General features: G+C 45.4%; 1 protein-coding gene across 2 annotated transcripts in view; it reads right to left on the reverse strand.

Moving 5' to 3' along the window:
• cacna2d2a (calcium channel, voltage-dependent, alpha 2/delta subunit 2a) overlaps positions 1 to 14,794 on the reverse strand; it is a 160,531-nt gene extending 145,737 nt beyond the window's left edge. For both annotated transcript variants that reach the window (XM_008289271.1, XM_008289262.1), the window contains exons 1-2: positions 14,337 to 14,794; positions 8,725 to 8,806 (exon numbers count right to left, since the gene is read on the reverse strand). In XM_008289271.1, the coding sequence (XP_008287493.1) occupies positions 8,725 to 8,806; positions 14,337 to 14,452 (198 nt within the window). In that variant the 5' untranslated portion in view covers positions 14,453 to 14,794. The remainder of the gene's footprint in view (positions 1 to 8,724; positions 8,807 to 14,336) is intronic.
• Between the last annotated feature and the right edge of the window lie 4,507 nt (positions 14,795 to 19,301).

Raw genomic sequence — 19,301 nt, forward strand, 5'->3', positions numbered from 1 at the left:
CAGCAGCGCTCCCTCTGCAGAGGAATGAATAAAGCACTTCACACCTGGAATTTTCTAGGGCATCACGCCACTCCACATTACCACTGCAGCCCACTCAGGGAACTGTACCCAGTTGTTTCTCTCTGTCAAGCACAGATAGCACCAGAGACATGTGCTCTGCGAAACATCAAACAGGAGACAACTGAACATTACACGTGAACGCGCACTCTGCAAATAATCACGCAAAGAGACGGAGACGAGGGGGGAAGATGTGCAGCGTCTGCAGAATGAAGCGTCTCCCTCTGACAGGGCTGGAGCTTTAGCAGACCCCTAATCCTATTTTGACACATAATGCCATATTGTCTTCCTTTAAACAAGTGCAAGGCCTTCTTTTCTCCCCGAAAACCCACTAGTAGCATGAACGCACTGGCTCTTTGTCTTCCTCGAATTCATCAAGCAACAATTACCAACACAAACACAGCCCCCCTAATGAAGCAGGAGGACGGTGGGATTCAGACGACTGTCGGTTCTGAGGCTGTTTCCTCCCTCGCGGGCTTTCACGTCCTCACTGCACACACGGTCATATAAGATGTTTGATAATGTGACCAGCGTGTGCATGTGAAGCCTGCATTATTGATAGCAGTCAGCTGGCTTTACTCTCAGACGGAGCGGCTAAACCTGAACCTGGAAGCATGAACATCTAAGAATCTGCTCAAAGTTTTCAAAATAAAAATCAGTGCTGTGATGATAAACCTGTTAAATCAACATAAATAACTGATGAGTCATTTAAATCATCCGTTTTTTCCTCTTCTGTTTAAGTTTAAATCACAATATCTGGAGGTTTCTGCATGTTTCAGCAGCCGATAATGGCTTCAAAATAATAAAAAATAAATAAACAGGATATGAAACTGGAGACTATAATCTGGTTCAACTTTTCCTAAACTGTCACATTTCCATTGCAGAGCTATTTCAAGTAATTCCATCTAACAGCGAGCCGAGGATATCTGCATGCAGGGCTGCGCTCTGCAGATATATGTATTTTCATTTATATAAACACCGCGAACCAGCGCCGGGCCATCAAGCCGGGGAGCTGAGGAATCCTTGTAACCTTCCCCAGTGTCAGAAAACCAATAAAAAGGCAGAAAAATAAATACGGTGTGCTTGTGTGCCCTTCTGTTCTGCTGTCAGCCCAGGGGAGTCTGCGGCTGGGAGTAATGGCGCTGACCAGCTCCGGCGCTGCTTAGCGTTCGGCCCACTACCGGTTTTATGTGCCTCCAATGTCCACAGTTGTTCTGTCGTGGTTTATTTTGTTGTTGTTCAAAGTAAACAGACGGTAAAGGCCGGCGTCGGCACACAAACACACAGGTTACAGGAAAAAAACTAAAAAACACGCTGCTAGCGGAGCATGTCTAAGCCCGCCGACCCGGGGACGGCTACCGGGTCGCTGGAATGGCCGAACCGGACCGAGCGGATTCAGAAATGAATATAAACAAGGCTGCGTTGTTGATGACGGTATCACTGCATCATAATTAGAGCTGCTAGACTTTTTGGTGCTCAGAGATGAGAGTCCCGCTGAGCGGCACTCAGTCTGGATGTGAGAACGCAAAACAAAACCCAACAGAACCCTCCTTCAGTCAGCATTTCTGTTCCAGTGACGGTCCAGAAGAGAAATCCAGCAACGACAACAACAAAAAGGTGTTTGGGTTTTTGACGTAATAAGAATTATATTTCTACTATTTATCTCACAACTGTCATCATAAAATATCCTTTATAGATTATATTATATTATATTATATTATTTAGTTTGTGCAGTGTTTTATACAAGGTTTCAATCACATTCATGCTTTAAAGTTAATTTATGCTTTCTAATTTTTTGACCACACGGACTCTAACTGAGCATGTGCAAGGAAAACAAATGGTTGTCATGAGGAGACATCCACACCTTAATAACTCATCATGAAACAGCTGGAATGAAGGAGTCGCTGCAAACACAGGGGAGGATCTAAGTTCTCCAGAGATCCTGTGACATGTCTGCGTACCGTGTTTGCGATGGAAAGCCAATAAACTCACACGTCTGAAAGTGTTTTTCATAAAGCATTTTGCTGAACTCCTTCATTAGGTTCTCCTCTTTTTTTAACTTGTTTTTATAAACTGTTCTAATAATCTGAACTACTTTAGTTTTACCCTGCAGCACCTTGAGATTGTGAAAATGTAAAGTGCAATGCAAATAAAATGTATTATTATTATTATTATTATTATTATTATTAAATGTATTATTACACAGTAAACTTTACAAATAAGCCCTGATGTGATGCTGCAGCTCGATCAGTAACGAACTGCTTCATCCTATAGAAAGTCACATCCAGCTAACTGGAAACCATGAACGAGCCTCAAACTGGACCTTCTGGGTCACATTTCATTCTAACATTAGCTGAACGAACACGACCAAACCCACTGGGCACTGAAGTACATGATCTTTTATTTAGATAATATGTTTGTGGTTTTCATTCAAGTAAATTAGAAAATAATTTCAGAACTTTTGTTGAATCAAAGAAAGAGTTTGAATCTGTCTCCACAAGAATTGTGGTACTCTGAATCAACACCAAACGTAATTTTCTAAACGAATACCTCGATTTAATCCTGATTTATATCTGCTTGGTAAGGAAGCATACGATTTGTCAACTCTTAAGCCGTCATAATAAAGTAAGTTCAGTTTTAATTCTCAGTTCATCAGGTGTTTTTAACACAGGATCAACTTGTTAAACTGGCGGTATGTGCGGGACATCGTACACTTAAGACATCAGCAGATAAAAACGCAGCCTGAGAGCGACCTGTGCTGCAGAAATAGGCTGTGATGTTTCACACAGCAGATAACAAGGAGCTGTTGTGTAAGGCCAGACGATGGAGGGGGGAGGGCCAGGACAGGAGGACTAAGTGCTCCCTCTCCTTCTCCTTTAAAGGTAACTCCTCGTGTCGGGAGGAGGGGCCCTGAACTCTTCTGTAAACCGCCTGAAAAGAGTTCTTAAATCAAGAAACAAATGGAGGCGACCGGCCCGGAGTGATTGTCTGCTGATGGATGGAGCTGGCGGGGCGGGGCCGAGGCCGGCATCAGCTCCAGGAGAGGACGAGGGGGTTGTGGGTGAGAGCAGGGGTGACGTCTCGCACAGCGCCGGGCAGCTGAGACAGATTATTGGAAATGTTTGTAGTCAGCAATACAGAGTAAATCCAGCAGTGCACTTTATAGAGATATGTGTTTGTTGGCCGTGGAGGCTGTGAGCGACCAGAGCCAAGGTTTGGAAACCTGCTCATAACGCGACCCTCGAGTGCAGAAAACATACCTGCGCTGATCAAAACTGAACCGGAGGCTTCGGCAATGTTGAAAAAGATGACACGCACGCAGTTCTGAGCACGCACATGCGCACTGGGCGGCGCCGGAGGCAAGACGGGTCTGTGCTGAACCGAGATAAACCTGCAGCCAGCATGTGGTCAGCGGGGCGACTGATGTGCTGTTGACCACACAGCACAAAGGCAGAGGCAGGGTGAAGGGCAGCGGCAAGGAAGGAAGGAGAGGGGAGAAAACATCGTCGAATAAAATCTTCTAGAAACTGATCCACATCCATTAATTGGCACTCCTCTTTTTGTTCACCCTGCATCCACATGTGGGCATATTGATCTCGTTCTCAGGTTTCCAGTCATCAGGAGGAGCAGCAGACAGATCCAGGCTGAGCAGTCATACGCTTCAATTATTCATGCTGATTACACTCTTCTTATTGAAATCAATTTCAATTGTAAACTTGGAAACGTACGTTAAAAATTAAAGCACAGGTTTCGTCCCGTGAAGCCTCACTGAGGAGCAGCATTTATCTGGTTTGTCTGGTTTCCTTTCAGCCTTAAATGTCTCCGACGGGTCACTATAGGTCGAATATTTATGTAATATTTGACACGATACGAACACGAGGGAAAAAATAAAAAACACAAACTTTGTGCTGTGGTGCTTGTTCCAACATCCCTCCTTCCTGATTAACCATCTCTCAACAGCTTAATTAACTGTGTGGCCTAGACGGGGCACAATCCCTACCTAACATCAGGTAGTACAAGTACAAGTACCGTAATTTCTGGACTATGAGCGCACCTGAATATAAGCCGCACCTGCTAACTTTAAAAAGAAAATGTGTTCATATACAGGCCGCACTTGTCGAAAAGTTGCAGGTGTGCACATTGGAACATGAGATATTTACACAGAAAGATTTTTTCAACTTTTAATTAAATACGTACCGGTAACATACACAAATACCGTAAATGCTTTTTTCCGAAGAGCGCCTTTAACACTACTGGTTAAGATGTCAGCGTCACTTTGGTCTCGGGGCAAATTCGTAAAAATCCATAAATCAGCCGCATCGTTGTTTAAGCGTGTGAAAAAAAAGTAGCGACGTATAGTCCAGACATTACGGTAACTAAGCTGTTAGCTAGTTCAGCTTTGTTCTGTCAAAACAATAAAACAGTTAATCTACCAACGTCAAAGAGGCTGGTCTGCAAAAGAAAAAGCATTTTTACTTTTGATGCAATCAGTGCATCTTGTTGATAATAAGTTTTACTTGATTTTAAAGATTTGGTCTGACATGATGAAAACATCTGAGCTCTTCTTCTACCACTAGAGGGCAGCGGAAAGACGTCGTTATTTACATCTCATGTGTAAACACAATAACTAATCATTTATATTATTAATGTGGAAATTCATTTCTCTGTTAATTGATATCTCGTTTTGTCCAAAATAAACCGCTGCAAAATTAATTAAGCGTTAAACACAATCAAGATTTTGGTACAATTATGATCGACTCCACAAACAAAAAACTCGGATCATCACAGAAACCAGCCCATGGAGATAAAATCATTTGGTTTGAACTCCTCGGTTAAGTCACGCTTTCTGTCTGAACTGCTCACATCGCGGTAACTGAGACAAGAAGCTTACCTATGAGTAGCCGCCTAGCTAGCATCTAGCTTAGCCTGTATGTGAGGCGTTCAGGGAACATCTGTCAATTACAGTGTCTATTCATGAGCAGATGATCAGCAAGTATGGGTCTTTTGGGTCCAGTTTTATTTATGTCTTGCCCCTAAAGGAAGCACTGAATTCAGGTCAGGTATTCTTTAGGTGCAAAGATTTTTACTAATATACTTTTAACGCGCTAAATACGATTCATTAATTACAAAAAAAACAACGCGTTTACTCGCAGTTTGCATCCAGACAACACGGAACATTTGTCAGCGCCCGATTTCATGTTCCACTGATCACATGATGCACAAGACGTTTCAGCGCCACGCTAACAACAACAAACATGGAGGAACCCGATGAGAGCGCATCGCTTGGATGGATGGACGGCAAGTTTCATTTTAACAAACCACCTGATGGAAGCCTGGACCAGAGCCTGGTTTGGTGCAACTTGTGCAAAAAACAAAATGAAGCACATGGAGCTGACGGTACCACCTAAAAGCAAAGCAGCGAGCACAGAAACCGCTGCAGCAGTTAGCGCTAGCAGTCCTGGTCGAGTACGAGCAAGCAGCATCGGCAGCCCACACTGGACCACATGACCAGATTCAGAGCCAAAATGAGTTAGTCAATGTCTAACAAACTCACAAATTCGCTTGCAAAATGGATCGCTCTAATTAATTAATTGCAATTAACACGTTAAAGTCCCGCCCCTAATTTTTACATTAGCAAAAAAGTTGCACAACAGAAGTGGTGCTGTTTGTTTAAAGTGTTATTCAATATTTGGGCCCCACAATAAATGAATAATCATGATCAATTACCACGATGTCAGTGTTGATCAGCGTAACCATGGTGATTAGCTTAGCACACAAACAAAACCATGAAATCTTCTATTTTAAAAGTTGGAAACAGTATTTAACCCACTGCAAAGACAACTTTAGGAAAACAGTTTTTCATCCAAATAATTATTTGATTAATCGAATCGCTGCAGCTCCGCCTGCGTCTCCGATGAACCATCTGTAATGACAGTTCGTGGGTGTAGGCGCTGCTCGTGTGTGCCTATTAAACTGCTCTGAATGAGCCCGAGGATATAAAAACAATGGCAGCGTCCACCGCCGCCTCTCATCGCCGCATACTGTAACACATCAAACGCAGCAGCAGCACATAGGATAATGAGGAGGATGAGGACTATAAACAGCAACCGTCTGCTCACATTTAAATTTACCAGCTCTCGTCCGTCCCCTCTATCATTTCATCCATCTTAAGTAGTTTGACTCTAAATATACACACAAAACCGCCCGAACATCCATCTCAATTGTCAAGCCATTCTTCATCCTTTCTCTGGGTGAAAACCCTCCTCCTCCGCTCCGGCAGCCGCCCACTCTCCTTGTCTATCTGAGCTCCACACTCTCCCGTTCCAAACTTCCAACTCCTCCGATACATCACTCAGCCTCCATCCTCCCTTCACTCCCTACAGGCAAAAATAACATCTTGACCAAACCTGGGCACAGTGTATTAGAACCTGATTAGAAACTGAAACACATCTAAATATGGTGCATCTCTGAATCCGTCCTAATGTGCTGGACGTCTGGGCCTTTCCTCCTGCTTCACCTGCCACCTGCTCATCAGTAAAAATAAAATAAAATCTCAGCTGAGGGGGAACTGAAGACACCACATTATATTCAACTTAGTTCCCTTGTCTCTTTCCATGTAAGACAAACTCAAAAATAATTTGCACACACTTTACATTTTTTGTCTGTGAGAATAAACTGCGCATGAAGAGGAAGGGGGCGCAGAGGGAGGCAATCTTGTTACCAGCCGGCATAGCCCTGGGAAGATTTCTATCAGACACACGTATAGAGAGAGGCATCCATTTAGAAAATGGCTTTTCTAGGCATGCTGGGCCATTTAGCACACCCTGTGACGACTCCTGTTTGGGGCAATGATAAATGTTCCTTCACACCCGGTCTGTGCACACAGCCAGGCCAGCGCACACACACACATGCAGCCATATGGGCGCCGTGCACAAGACATCACCGGGACGGACGCTCGGGAAGCCACGCCGGCGCCATCGGCCCGCACAGTAAATAAAAACAGTCACTTGTTGTGTAAATGAGATTAAATCCACACAAGTTAAATCCCGCCGAGCACTTAGCGTCACGTCAGCGTCACGTCTCGGCTTTAGGTCTCGTTAAGCTCCGGATCGTTCAGCTGCATATGTCCCAGTTATCAAATAAGCAGCGGAGGGACGCCGTGAAATATGTGAAGCAAATAAATAATAAAAACAGTGATTGATAAATTAATCAATGGACAACCAATAGCTCAGTTTGATCAGTCAACAGGAGCTCCATCACCAAACATCCTCCAGTAAGAATCCGCTCCTTGTCGTGCGATAGTCTGGTAGATAAAACATGCTGTTTGCTGACACTCTGGGCATCAGAAAGACTGTTTTCCAACATGATACAGAGCAGCTGGTGAAGAGAATTATCAAGAAAATGATGGAAGAGTAAACAAAAATGTAGGAAAAATAAAATCAGCTGCTACGTGCATGTAGATGGAGCTGCATCAGGACGCGACCCGCAGACGACCACCGTGTCTGAAAACAACAACTCTGAGTCTCGTGATCGTATGAACGTCTCAGATGAGCTGAAGGATGACGCGCTTCCTGATGGGCTGAGGAAACTCCCCAACCTCTGATAGAGCCTCTTCAGAAAGCCACTGGGGTATCTCCAGAGTGCATCGACAGCCAGCGTGAATCAATATTGTTTTTGTAGCTCGTGGAATGACAACGTTCTGGAGGGGACGTCATTTTTTATTATCAAACAGCAGCTTTCACCTTGAAACAATGAGGAGCGTTATTTAGCGAGATCCTCGATGGGAGCGCAGAAAAAAATATTTGCACAAACCGCGAAAGGTAAATATTTAGACGGTAAACACTCTCCGTTATGTTTAGTTTACACTGGATGAGCGCTAAACATCGACCTCTGAGCGCCTGCCTGAGATCCACTAATGGTCATTACCCTTTACACCAGCGCCATCCCTGTCAGCTCACTTCCTCCTCTCTGGGATCCATCAACGTCGCCACCACACTCACCACCACTGCTGCTGCTGCTGCTGCTGCTGCTAGCGCTGGAGCCGAGGGCGGCGCACCGGCTGGATGAATCACACGCAGCCATACAGCAATAATGAAGCATTTATCTCAGGTTGCATTACAAACCCTGGAAGCATGGCAAACACAAGTATGATGAAACAGTGTCAATCACACTATGCTCAACCATCTGCTCTGCAAACACATGTTGAACAAAGACTCACACAACAACCAGCTCCACGCTCTGCTCCCAGCAACACACTCAGGCCTTTAGCTTCACATCCTCGTCGTGAAACAAAAAGTGAGTCGCTCGGTTGAAATCGTTCCATTTTTCCCCCCAGAGCAGCTTCACTTTAAAACCCTTGTTTCATAAGAGTTAAGATTAAGAATAATCAAGTCGGAGGTTTGGGTTTCTGGAGGTATCAGGAGGGGGATCTGGCTCAAGGAAATTCATGAAGAAGCTGATTCACACTGAAAAAAAAGCATAATTATCTCTGAGTGAAGTTATCTCAGAGAAACACTTTAATGCTCCAGATCAACAGCTCATATGAACCCACTGCCTCACAGACACACTTCTGCTGAGCAGCGTAGCCCAGTCAGGTCCTGCTGATTAATAATGCAGGAGAACGCAGGGGAACGCAGGGCATCACATGCAGGCGTGACGTCAACTCACCGATCTCATCTGCTGAGTCCCAGTGACGTGCTGCAGAACCTTTTCCAGCTCCTTCTCGATGCGTCCGGCCCAGTGAATCATCCTGAAAAACAAATTCAGACCTTTTTAAATCCGCATTTCTCGACATCATCACCTGATGCTGTCATCACACCAGCATCCATTCCTCTGTAGGACTGTGAGTCTATCCCCGTCTCTCCTCCTGCTGGCATCCTGCCACCTCTCCCCCCTTCCCGGATCCCTATCTGGAAGTATCCCTGTCCTATCTCTGCTAATGTCTGGGTTAGTCATCAGCGCCTTCTCTGCCCATCACATCTTGCATATATCTGGTCCGTCCTGGCAGGACTGGCAGCGAACGTGCCTGTCTTGGCTCGACTGGGATCAGCGGCTCTGCAATAAAACTGCTCAGGTCTGACAGAAGTGCACCCTAAGCAGGAGCTGATCTCCGTTAGACGGAGCCAAGTTTGGAATTAAGAGATCAAACGGCTGGAGCTCATCACTGTATATCTCGCAGCGAGCAACAAATGACTTAATGGATCAAGATTTTTACTAGATCATTTTAAAGCAGCGGCGGGGGCCGAGCTGCCAATCCGGATGCCGACTGAACGCTCCGTGTGAAGAGTCGGCCAGAAACCGTCAGAGAGGAAAAAAAAAGAAGAAAAAACAATCAGATGAATAAATTCTGTCATGTGTTTGCGAGACAGCCAGTGATTCGGTGCCAACCTTTTCCTTTCGGCAGCCTGCAGATAGCTAATCACTAGCATCAACAGCACAACACAACACAGTCGCTCTTCTTTTAATATGATGACGGAGACAAATGTCATCTTTAAATGTCAGATTTGCTCAGAAGACAAGAGGCAAGACAGATTTATTAAATTGCACAAATCTGCCGAGCAGTGACAGCGCTCTCCATAATCACCAAGCCGGAGCGGGCCTCATCAGGAGAGGAACCGCCGCAGCGCAAACACACCAGCCACAGAGTGTGTGTGTGTGTGTGTGTGTGTGTGTGTGTGTGTGTGTGTGCGCCGCCTGTGTTTATGGGGACTAGATGAAGGGAAAGCAAGAGGGCCTACAAAAGGGGTGCAGAGGGGGGCCGGCGTGGAGGCTATGAAAAGGTCACCTGGATATGAAATGAGAACAGGTCTACAGTGAGAACAGAGGACGCGCTGACACTAACACAGAGGGACGGACCTTCATCCCCCAGCCAGGCACGGCTCTTATGCAACTTCGTTAGGCTACATGCTACACACACACACACACACACACACACACATTGTATGTATATATACACACACACACACATACAAGCGTGTGTGGGCGAGTACTACGCCTGTTGTGGGGACCTACATATGTCTACACAGTGACGTTATGGGGACATGCCCACCACATGGGGACACAACAGGCTCTGTCACATTAATCATTACATACCCATAGTATATGTTATTATATATACGTGTGTGTATGCGTTCTATTTGTATGTATATTTTATTTTATGCATTTATTTACATGTACACTCTGCATGACAGCCCTTCATTAGTAGTTGTATTATTTTCATATAGTGTCATATTGTAATTTTGGACACATATAGTCAGTTTTGGTAAACATAATACTAACTTATTTACTGTCCTATCATCTAAAAATGTTTGATTTAACATTAATGACGTTCTCCTGAATACCACTACGGTTGGATGCACAATATTGTATTTTCTCTGATGCCAATATATATAAAACTGATTTTCGCCGATTACCAATACCAACGTCCGCACATTTTATTTTTTTTACCCCTGATCATGGACAACATCCAGTCTCTCCTGTAGTGCAATTAAAGTATTAGTAGTATCTTGATGACCCACTGGCAGATGCAGACATAAAAGTCTTTAAATGTGTATATTCACTGGGTAAAATAACCTCAACTTACATATAAAACATGCTACATTTATTTTTTATGTAATATTTTCAAACTAAACCGTAAACCTTGACAGGCATAATCTAATCCTGTCAATGTTCATTTTGGGCTGATATTTCATTCTGAAGCCTTTACCAGCAGATACTGATGCGATGCTGATATTATTGAGCGTTCTTAGTATCGGTGGCTTTGTGCAATATTTAACTTTAACGAAACAATTAGGGGAAAAATAATTAAATTTAATGACCAAGTAGGAAAAGGAAGTCCTTGTTCTGTTCACAAAGCCAGAATTACATTATCATGCAGTAACTTCAAACATTTATTATTTTATCTATTGATTGAATAAATAAATTATGGAGTAATTTAATATTACTGTTTATTATCGCACCATATCTTCTACAATATTGTAACATTTCTCATCTATTTCTAATATATAGATATTGTGAGGCACAGATCTTATCTGCTAATGAATGATAACAAGTTGACAGTTAACAAACTATGTATGCCTGTATTGCATATTTGTTTGAAAACTAACACTGCTGGAGGCTTCTTCCGGGAAAAAAGAAGTTTTTCTTCCCACTGTTGCTCAGTGCTGCTCCAAGGGCATCCAAAGGAACTCTGGATCTGTTGGGTTATAAATGTGAGGTTTTCATCTTACTGTGTGGAGACGCCGTGAGTCGGCGTTATATGAATAGAAGTTGGGCTATACTTGAACTGAATTGATTGTTTGACACGGTGGGATAAGCATCAGTTTAAATGGTCATCATGTGATGTTGGATATTTGAGGAAGTCTCCAAAAAAACAGACAAAAAAACTGAAACATAAAATTTGTGCATATTGCCACCACAGTCCAATACAACGGTTAAAAAAATCTACTGAGTTTGGATTAAAGAAACCTGTGTGTCAAACATAAAACATCAAACGTTCCCTTCACTGCAATGGGTCTGAATATTTTTTATGTTTCTGTTATTTTTTCTGGCAAAAATGGACCACAAGTATAATCATATATAATACAAAGATACTTCAAAACTACATTACAACACCGCGATAACAAACCTCTGACAGGATTTTGCCTCAGCTCATAATGAAGGCTGCTATACATCCACCAGCTCCACAGGCTCATATTAGCTTTGTCGTTCCTCCTTCCTGACGCTTCCACGACATTAAACACATCCACCGTAATCAGCAGCATACTTACATGCAGCCTGATATCCATAATCCACTGACTTGCATCGCGTCACATGGTATGAAGCTGACCTAACAACATTTAAAGGCACAATGCACGCTGGAGATGCGTGACTGTAAATCAAAGAAAAATATTTCAAAGTCCCAAATATGCAAAACTCTCCATTCAACACCAGCTACAGAGATATCAGGACACGGCTGTTTGGGAAATCATATGCACCACTGAGGCCTAATAGTCACTGAATGCTTGGAGACCTTCTGCGCTATGAAAGCTGTGATCTGCCTTTAAAACACGGAAGCTGTCATGGCGCGCTACATGAAAGCCTACCGAGGCTCTTTGTAGTCTAATGTAGAATTAAAACTTTGCCATTTTTCCTCTTGATGTATTTTCCTTGTATTACAATTTATGGCAGCCAAACAGTACAGAAAAAAAAAAAAACACCAAATGTGATGAAATGAGTTTGGATGTGAGAGCAGCACATGCAACGCCGCCGTCCTCATCCTGCTGCCATGGATCTAATCATTCCAGGTGCCACGCTCAGCTGTCTATTAGGGGCAGAAGGTGGGAAAATTGCTGATGATTATTTCGCTCTCCTCGGAAAGATTTTACTTTCCAACAAAATGCTGTAAAAACGTCCATTTAGCTTCCAGTTATCAGAACACATTTTCTCCACATAATTTAGAAAGATGGAAATAACGTACCTATGCGCGCCATTTTTATTTTTTCCTCCCCCTCCTCTAACATACACACTGTATTCGACACACACTGCAGTGCGATAGGTACACAACAACCTGACCAGGAGTTTGGTTTTTTTTTTAGGTGGAGAAAACGTACACTTTCTTGGCACTGCTGTCGGAATGAACCAGAGGACATTCTGCCCTTTCTAACAGACACACTTCCTCGGCTGCACCTCGAACGCCCACTTGCTCTGACCTGTGTGTGTGTGTGTGTGTGTGTGTGTGTGTGTGTGTGTGTGTCAGGCCTATACATCAGACAGATTGCCTCAATAGCTCCCCATACACTTCAATTAACTGTCAAATTCTGGCACAGACCGCCGAGATGTGGGTGGCCCAAAACCCAGTTTATAAATCCCAAGAGGTGACTGGATGTAACACAGAGATACATATATGACCAGCCCTGTGGACTATTTATCTTATTTTTATCTGCTCAAACAAGGACAGACTTGAGGGGGTTTTATTTAAAAAGTAATTATGATGGGGTAAATGAGGTGCACTTTAGTAGTTTCACCACCGACAACACACCCAGACTGTGACACAGCGATTCAGAAACACAACATGGAATATGGAAAATATTGTTTGCAAAGTAACCCAGGTGTAAATCACACGCATCACCTTTCCTCATTGAGCCAAAGCAATCAAACCAATGGTCCAGCTAATTGTCGTCTGAAGTCAATCGGCAGGCACATAAAGGAGAACTGGTTCCTCCTTTGAAAGTCACCTTGGCTGTGAAATTAGCAGATGCCCTGGAGATTTTTAAAGAGATCATCCGCTGAATCATTTAGATTCCTGTCGTTTCTGTAAACCTGGCTGACTAATCATCACTACAGGCGACTCATCGAGTTCACGTCACATCAGCAGGATTAGTACAAACAGGGGCGACTTGGACTCGGCACCGCTTGGACCTGAGGAACTGTTGCACTTTGGTCTCAGTGGGTTTGGTTCCTGGACTAAAAGCTGACATAAACCCTGACATAAAGCCATCTCAACTTCTTCTTCTTCTTTTTTTTTTTTTTAAGGACAATTGAGGGCAAATCACTGGCAGTCTGTCACTGACCAGTCCGACGCACAGGTGGCAGGTTGTTGCCTTTGTGCGTCTTTAAATGAGAAACTGTTCTGCTGTTCGCATAAGAGAAGAAAACATGCTGCTGAATCTGAAATATTACCGCAAACTATCCCCCAACAGGTGCACGCAGAAAAAGTCCAACAACAGTTTGTGTTGCTGATCCCCAGCAGGTCAACACTCTGTGCGTTAAACCAACCGGCCTCCAGCGCGTTTCTAATTTACAGATTTAGTCCCTGAAACAAACCGATCCTGTTAAAACACACCAGAGTTATCCGGCGGTGGGATGTCATCCACGGTGCGAGGGCAGGACTTCTAGGATCCTGCCTAGACGGGATCTTCTCCCACATGCGCCACTGTTTTTATTCTGATTATTATTATTACATCCTTCGTACCCTTGAACCGTCGCTCGGATGGCTGCTGTTATTCTGCGCCTGTGGCACATGTGCACGCTCCCTGCAGCCTGGTTCCATGTTGCCTATGACGAACTGGGAGAGACTTTGGGTTTCATAAATGCCCACAACAACAAAAACAACCGGATTCATAACGCAGCATCGGAGACGGACGCTGCGTCGGAACATCAGGTTCGGCGGCTCCAAGGTAAGCAGCGGCGCCGCATGTGCAGCCTCGTCGGGGGGCCACCTGTCCTACTTCCAGGCTCCGCGCCCTCCCTCCACCGCTTTACTGCCCCCCACCACAAGAAAAACCGTGCAGGGTACTTACGTGTAGTGCTGGGGGAAGAGGTGGGTCCCGGCTGTCGGCGTGGAAACGCAAATGATAAGTACAGTTTGGATTGTGAGCAGGCAGAAGAAACCGTAGGACGGCGCGCAGATCGCCATTTTCCATTAAATATTCAAGAAACTGGGATAAATAAAAGAAGGACCGGAAGGACAGTCGCTCGCAGCTGAGCTAAGAATAACCGAGCTCCGGAGAAAGTGTTGTGGTGGGAGGTGATGGTTCGGCGGAGGCTTCTGGACACCGGAGCCCGGCAGTGGGGAAATGTCAACCGGGAGACGCACACGGAAGAACTGGCAGCTGAAGACGCGGAGAGATGAGGATCAGGAAGATGCTCTGCCGCCGCCGCCGCCGCTGCTGCTGCTGATGTGCCTGGATGCCTGTTTGCGCACTCGCTGTCCTCCCTCCCTCTCCGCCGCCGCGCACATTTGCTCCTTCTCTCTCCCACTGTCTCCACTGTAACGAGCAAACACAGCAAAGCTCGCCACGACGCGGACGCAGCGGCCCCGTTCCGGCTTTCACAATAAAACCTGGTCTCTGGGAGGAAGCACGGAATCAGTGTTTTTGTGAAGAATTGTGTAAAAAGCCAAATGTAGGTGATCTAATCTCACAGTCTGCCTCTGATGGAGCTCATTTCTGGTCTCCGGTTCGTGACCACGGCCCTGTTTGTGGACTCTGCCTCCTCTGACGCGCAGCCTTCACTCAGCGTCACGTTTTTTGAGGAGGAATTTTATTTTTTCAAGTCCAAACGCGCAACGTCCTGCATGTATCTGGTCTGACACTTGATTCAGCTGTTGGCTCCAGTGGTCCCTTCCTCCATGCAAACAGTCCTGTGCGACAGACAGACGGACAGACAGACGGGGGCGCGCATCAGGCCACCTCCTCTTCCTCCTCCTCGTGTCCACTGCGCTCTGCTCTCCCCCAAAACTCGGGCTTGTGGAGCAGAAACCAAACCAAGGCTTTATTTTGGTGATTAGAAGCAGGACTCTGGAGGGCCGCATTAAAGCAACTGGAGTGTAAACATGGAGCGGATCACCTTGGGGCTGCTCTCCAACTACATTTGTTCTACTTATTAGCGCGTCTGGTCCACTGGATGAACATTTAAATGAATGCAAGGAGACTTAATAAGCTCATTGTGGAGACACCTAGACACCAGCTATTTGGACGGAGGGGCTTTGACTTTGCAGAGGGCCGCGCCGTGTCTCCTGGTTTCTTTTAAGTGGGATCTGGAATAATTATAAGCTCGTTAATGGGGTTGGATGTTAGTGGAGCAACTTTTCTTCTGGACATAATGCTGTTGGTTTAAATGGTAAACAAGGAGGAGAGAAACCTCAGAGCAAATCTAATCCAGCATGAAGTCACCCCCTGGAGAAGTGACTATCTGCCTCTATCAGCTGTGTGTCAGTGTGTGTTTGCGGTTGTGTGTGTGTGTGTGTGTGTGTGTGTGTGATTGCACCTGTACCTGTCTTCTTACCTTCTCCCTGCTCCGCTGTCTCTTGTCTGATCTTGCTGTTTCAACTGGAGGCCAGGTGTGACACATTTGCGCCTAAACAAAAACGCATTTTTAACTCGTGCGATGCAGACGGAGCTTTTCGGGCCTTTGGAAGCACAGAACTGGAGTAAAGTCCAATCCAGTTGTCTCCCAGTCAGAGCTGAGGTTCTGGACACTTGGTCCCCGTCGGCCCGTCCTCGGGGGCGGCCTTACATCTCTCAGCCCATTTGCTGGGCAGCCGGTCTCGTGGCCGTGCTGTCCTTGGCTCAGGCAGTCAGCAGGGACACGCAGGTGCTGGGCTGCAGAAAGCCACACAGCAGTGGGCCGGCTCGCTGTCTCCTCGCCGACAGAGAAGACGGGCCATGTTTAGGTAGAAAGGACACGCTGCAGGACGTCGGCCTCAGCGGGAGGAGGAGGAGAAACCCACCTGAAGGCAGGAGATGAAGCAGCTTATGCACATAGATGTCACGGATCATTCAGTCAGAACAAACACCTGGCCTTGTTCCTCTGGAAGTGAGGGGGAAAGAAAAACTCTGCTTGTATTCCCCAGAGCTGCACATTTTTTTGAGCTGTATCGAACGAGCGACTCCCTCTCATCCACCCTTCCTGAACAAATCTGTGGCAGCCAGAGAAGCAGGAGGCAGCCGTGTTTTGATTTATTATTATTCCTGTTGTGGAGGAAAAATAACCTTAATTGATGGCTACTCTCACACATCCATTCACTGTACCGCTTCCCATCATGACATTAATGATAACAACAAACAGATAGTGCCGGAGTGATGTAGGCCGGCTGACTCACACTAAACATTTGTGCTGACTCACACGTACACCTTACTCTCTCTTTCCATTCAGACATACATTAAGCAGCTCAATTGAGCCTAATTCGTGGGGCCAGGAGAGAGAAAAATGAATGCTAATTTTGTATAGCTGTCTGGAGCACGGAGAGCAAACAAAACATCAGGGGGTGAAGACGTCTGGGTGGTGGGATGCTGCTGGGTGTGCTGCTGGGGCCACAGGACGACCAGTCTGAGCACCAGTGTGTGATGGCTGTCACCCCTTACATGCAAACTAACCTTCATGTGTCTGGTGTTTGTGAGCAGCAGAACGGCGGATAAAAGCGATGGCTGTCACCGCGGGGGCTCGGATCTCATCGAGCACGTTGCCATGCTTATGGAGAATCCACTCTTTATTATAGCTGATCGATCAGGCCAGCTAAAGGATCCGCTCAGTGAAAACACACAGATCAATGACCTCGAGCTCTGCTGATCCTTCAAACGGCGAGAAAAGCAGACAAGAGGTGGGTCTCCTCCACGCCGGGTCCCTCTCATTGGCCGCGCAGTTTGTCCTGAAGAGATTGACCTGCCAATCTGCCATCGATCCGGGGAGTCGAGCGGAAGGCTTCTCTGCTCTGTATCCGACTCCGGCCTCCTTTCTGGGGGACTGCTCCCCCAGACAGAGGCCAGGCGGGTTGGAGTAGAATTAATCACTCCTTGTTTCCCTGTCTCCGGGCCGCGGGGAAGTCACCAGTACAGGCGCACCCCACACACACACACACACACACACACACTCTGGTGGCTTATCTTCCTTCTTCCTCCACCTTATCCATCTGTCTCTCCCTCCCCTAACCTCCTCCTCGGTCTCCTTCTGTGGCCCCGTATGCTGATGTTCTGCTGCGCTGGACAGAAAAGCGAAGCTTCACACTCTGTAAAACCCAATATAGTCAGCAGCGTGCTGAATGCTAAGATTTTATATTTCTGATTAGAGAAGGACTGCGCGTCGCATTCACCGCCGACGATAGAGCCGGTTGCCCTTGAGAGAGAGTCCCGACGCTCTCAGCAAACTTCAATGATCCTCTCAAGTGCTCTCTGTAAAAACAGGAGCATGATATACTGTCACTCATTTACCACACGCTTTCTTTGAGGGCTTTTCTTCCTCTTTTTAAAAAAAAAAACCCACAGCAGAGGAGAGTCGCTGTGCCCTTGTCCTCTGTGGGGACATATTGAAGAGATCAGCAGAGTGATTCCTGCCATCAAGGTTATCTTCCCCGTGTGTCCCTTTCAGTGCTCTCCTGCTCATCCTGGTTCCATCCACTCACCACATCAGAAAGATCCCCACGTAAATAACACACAGTTATTTGTTTCGCCCTCATTATTAGCTATCCCGCTCTGCATCACGGCTACTGCATGCATGACCTGAACAAAAAAAATCAATCAGAGAATCCCTCGTTCGGTCCACAGCGCTCCTTTTACTGTAAAACACAAACAGAGATGTTGGGCCGAAAGGCACTCTGGGACTTTCATGCTCAAATGTCAGAGCGTTTCATCCTGATGATGATGACTCACTCCCCTCGTTCTTCGCCTGCATGAAAGAACAACAGCACCAATTAGTGACCCGGCGTCCTCACGTGCAACAGTCGGACAAACAGGCGCAAGTTGCAGCAGGACACGCAAACAACGTTAAAAAGAAAACTGTACAGACGTTTACGACGGCCATGTATGCATTTAAGGGTTTTATCTCCCCCAGGGAATCCCTCCCCACCTCGCCTCACCCGCCCCCCACCTCACCCACACACACAAGCGGCTGCATGTGAAAACAGAGCAAGACTCAGCACTCATTGACATGCTCTACTAGAGGCCTAATGGCCCCTGGGTAATGGCCTCTTTGGTCTTCAGGAAATCCTCCCTCATGCATACATCAAAGCTGGGATTGAGCAGGATAGAGAGTGGAAATAGAGGGGAGGAAAGAGACATCAGTGCCACACAGGGAGGCGAGACGCAGTAACACGCTACAAGGAAGCTGTTTTGTTTATGATATTCATAAGAGAAAGAAAGAGAAATAAAAAAGGTAAGTGTGGTAAATTTTAGATGCATGGTTCAAATCAGTAGCTTCAGTATGTTGGGTTCTGGCTGCTCAGATTTTAGTCTCACTTTGTCTTAGGTTGGATATTTACTGAAATTTATTATATATTTAACTATTTGTAGTGCTTTAAGAATAATTTGTGCACACAATGTTTTGCACTTAACTTTGGTGTTATTTTGTTTTGTAATCCAGGAGTAGTATTTCTTTGTGTGTAATTTTTCTCTTTTTCTAAATTTTCCATCTCTGTTCACTTTTCACTGAAATTTTCAGCCAGTTAGTCAAAAGACAAAGTAAAAGGCGATGATTTTGAATCAATCAATCATCTGAGTCACTTTTTAACCAACACTGCCAGCTACGTTCTGCTTCCAGCTACTAGAAATCTGAAGATTTTATTTGTCGTTCCAAATAATAAACCAAATATCTTTTTGCTTTTTTGACTGCTGGTCACATGCATGCGTCACTTTGGCTCAAAGAATATTCTGACTAATTCACTGACAAAATGATTAACTGATAGAAGAAATCAGCAGCAGAAAGAAATTACTGGTGGTGACAATAAGAAGTATTTCAGCCATTTTTTCTTTCACTCTGTGTCCATCTCTCTG

This window comes from Stegastes partitus, unplaced genomic scaffold (assembly GCF_000690725.1).
Source record: "Stegastes partitus isolate 25-593 unplaced genomic scaffold, Stegastes_partitus-1.0.2 Scaffold14, whole genome shotgun sequence".
Taxonomy (NCBI): domain Eukaryota; kingdom Metazoa; phylum Chordata; class Actinopteri; family Pomacentridae; genus Stegastes; species Stegastes partitus.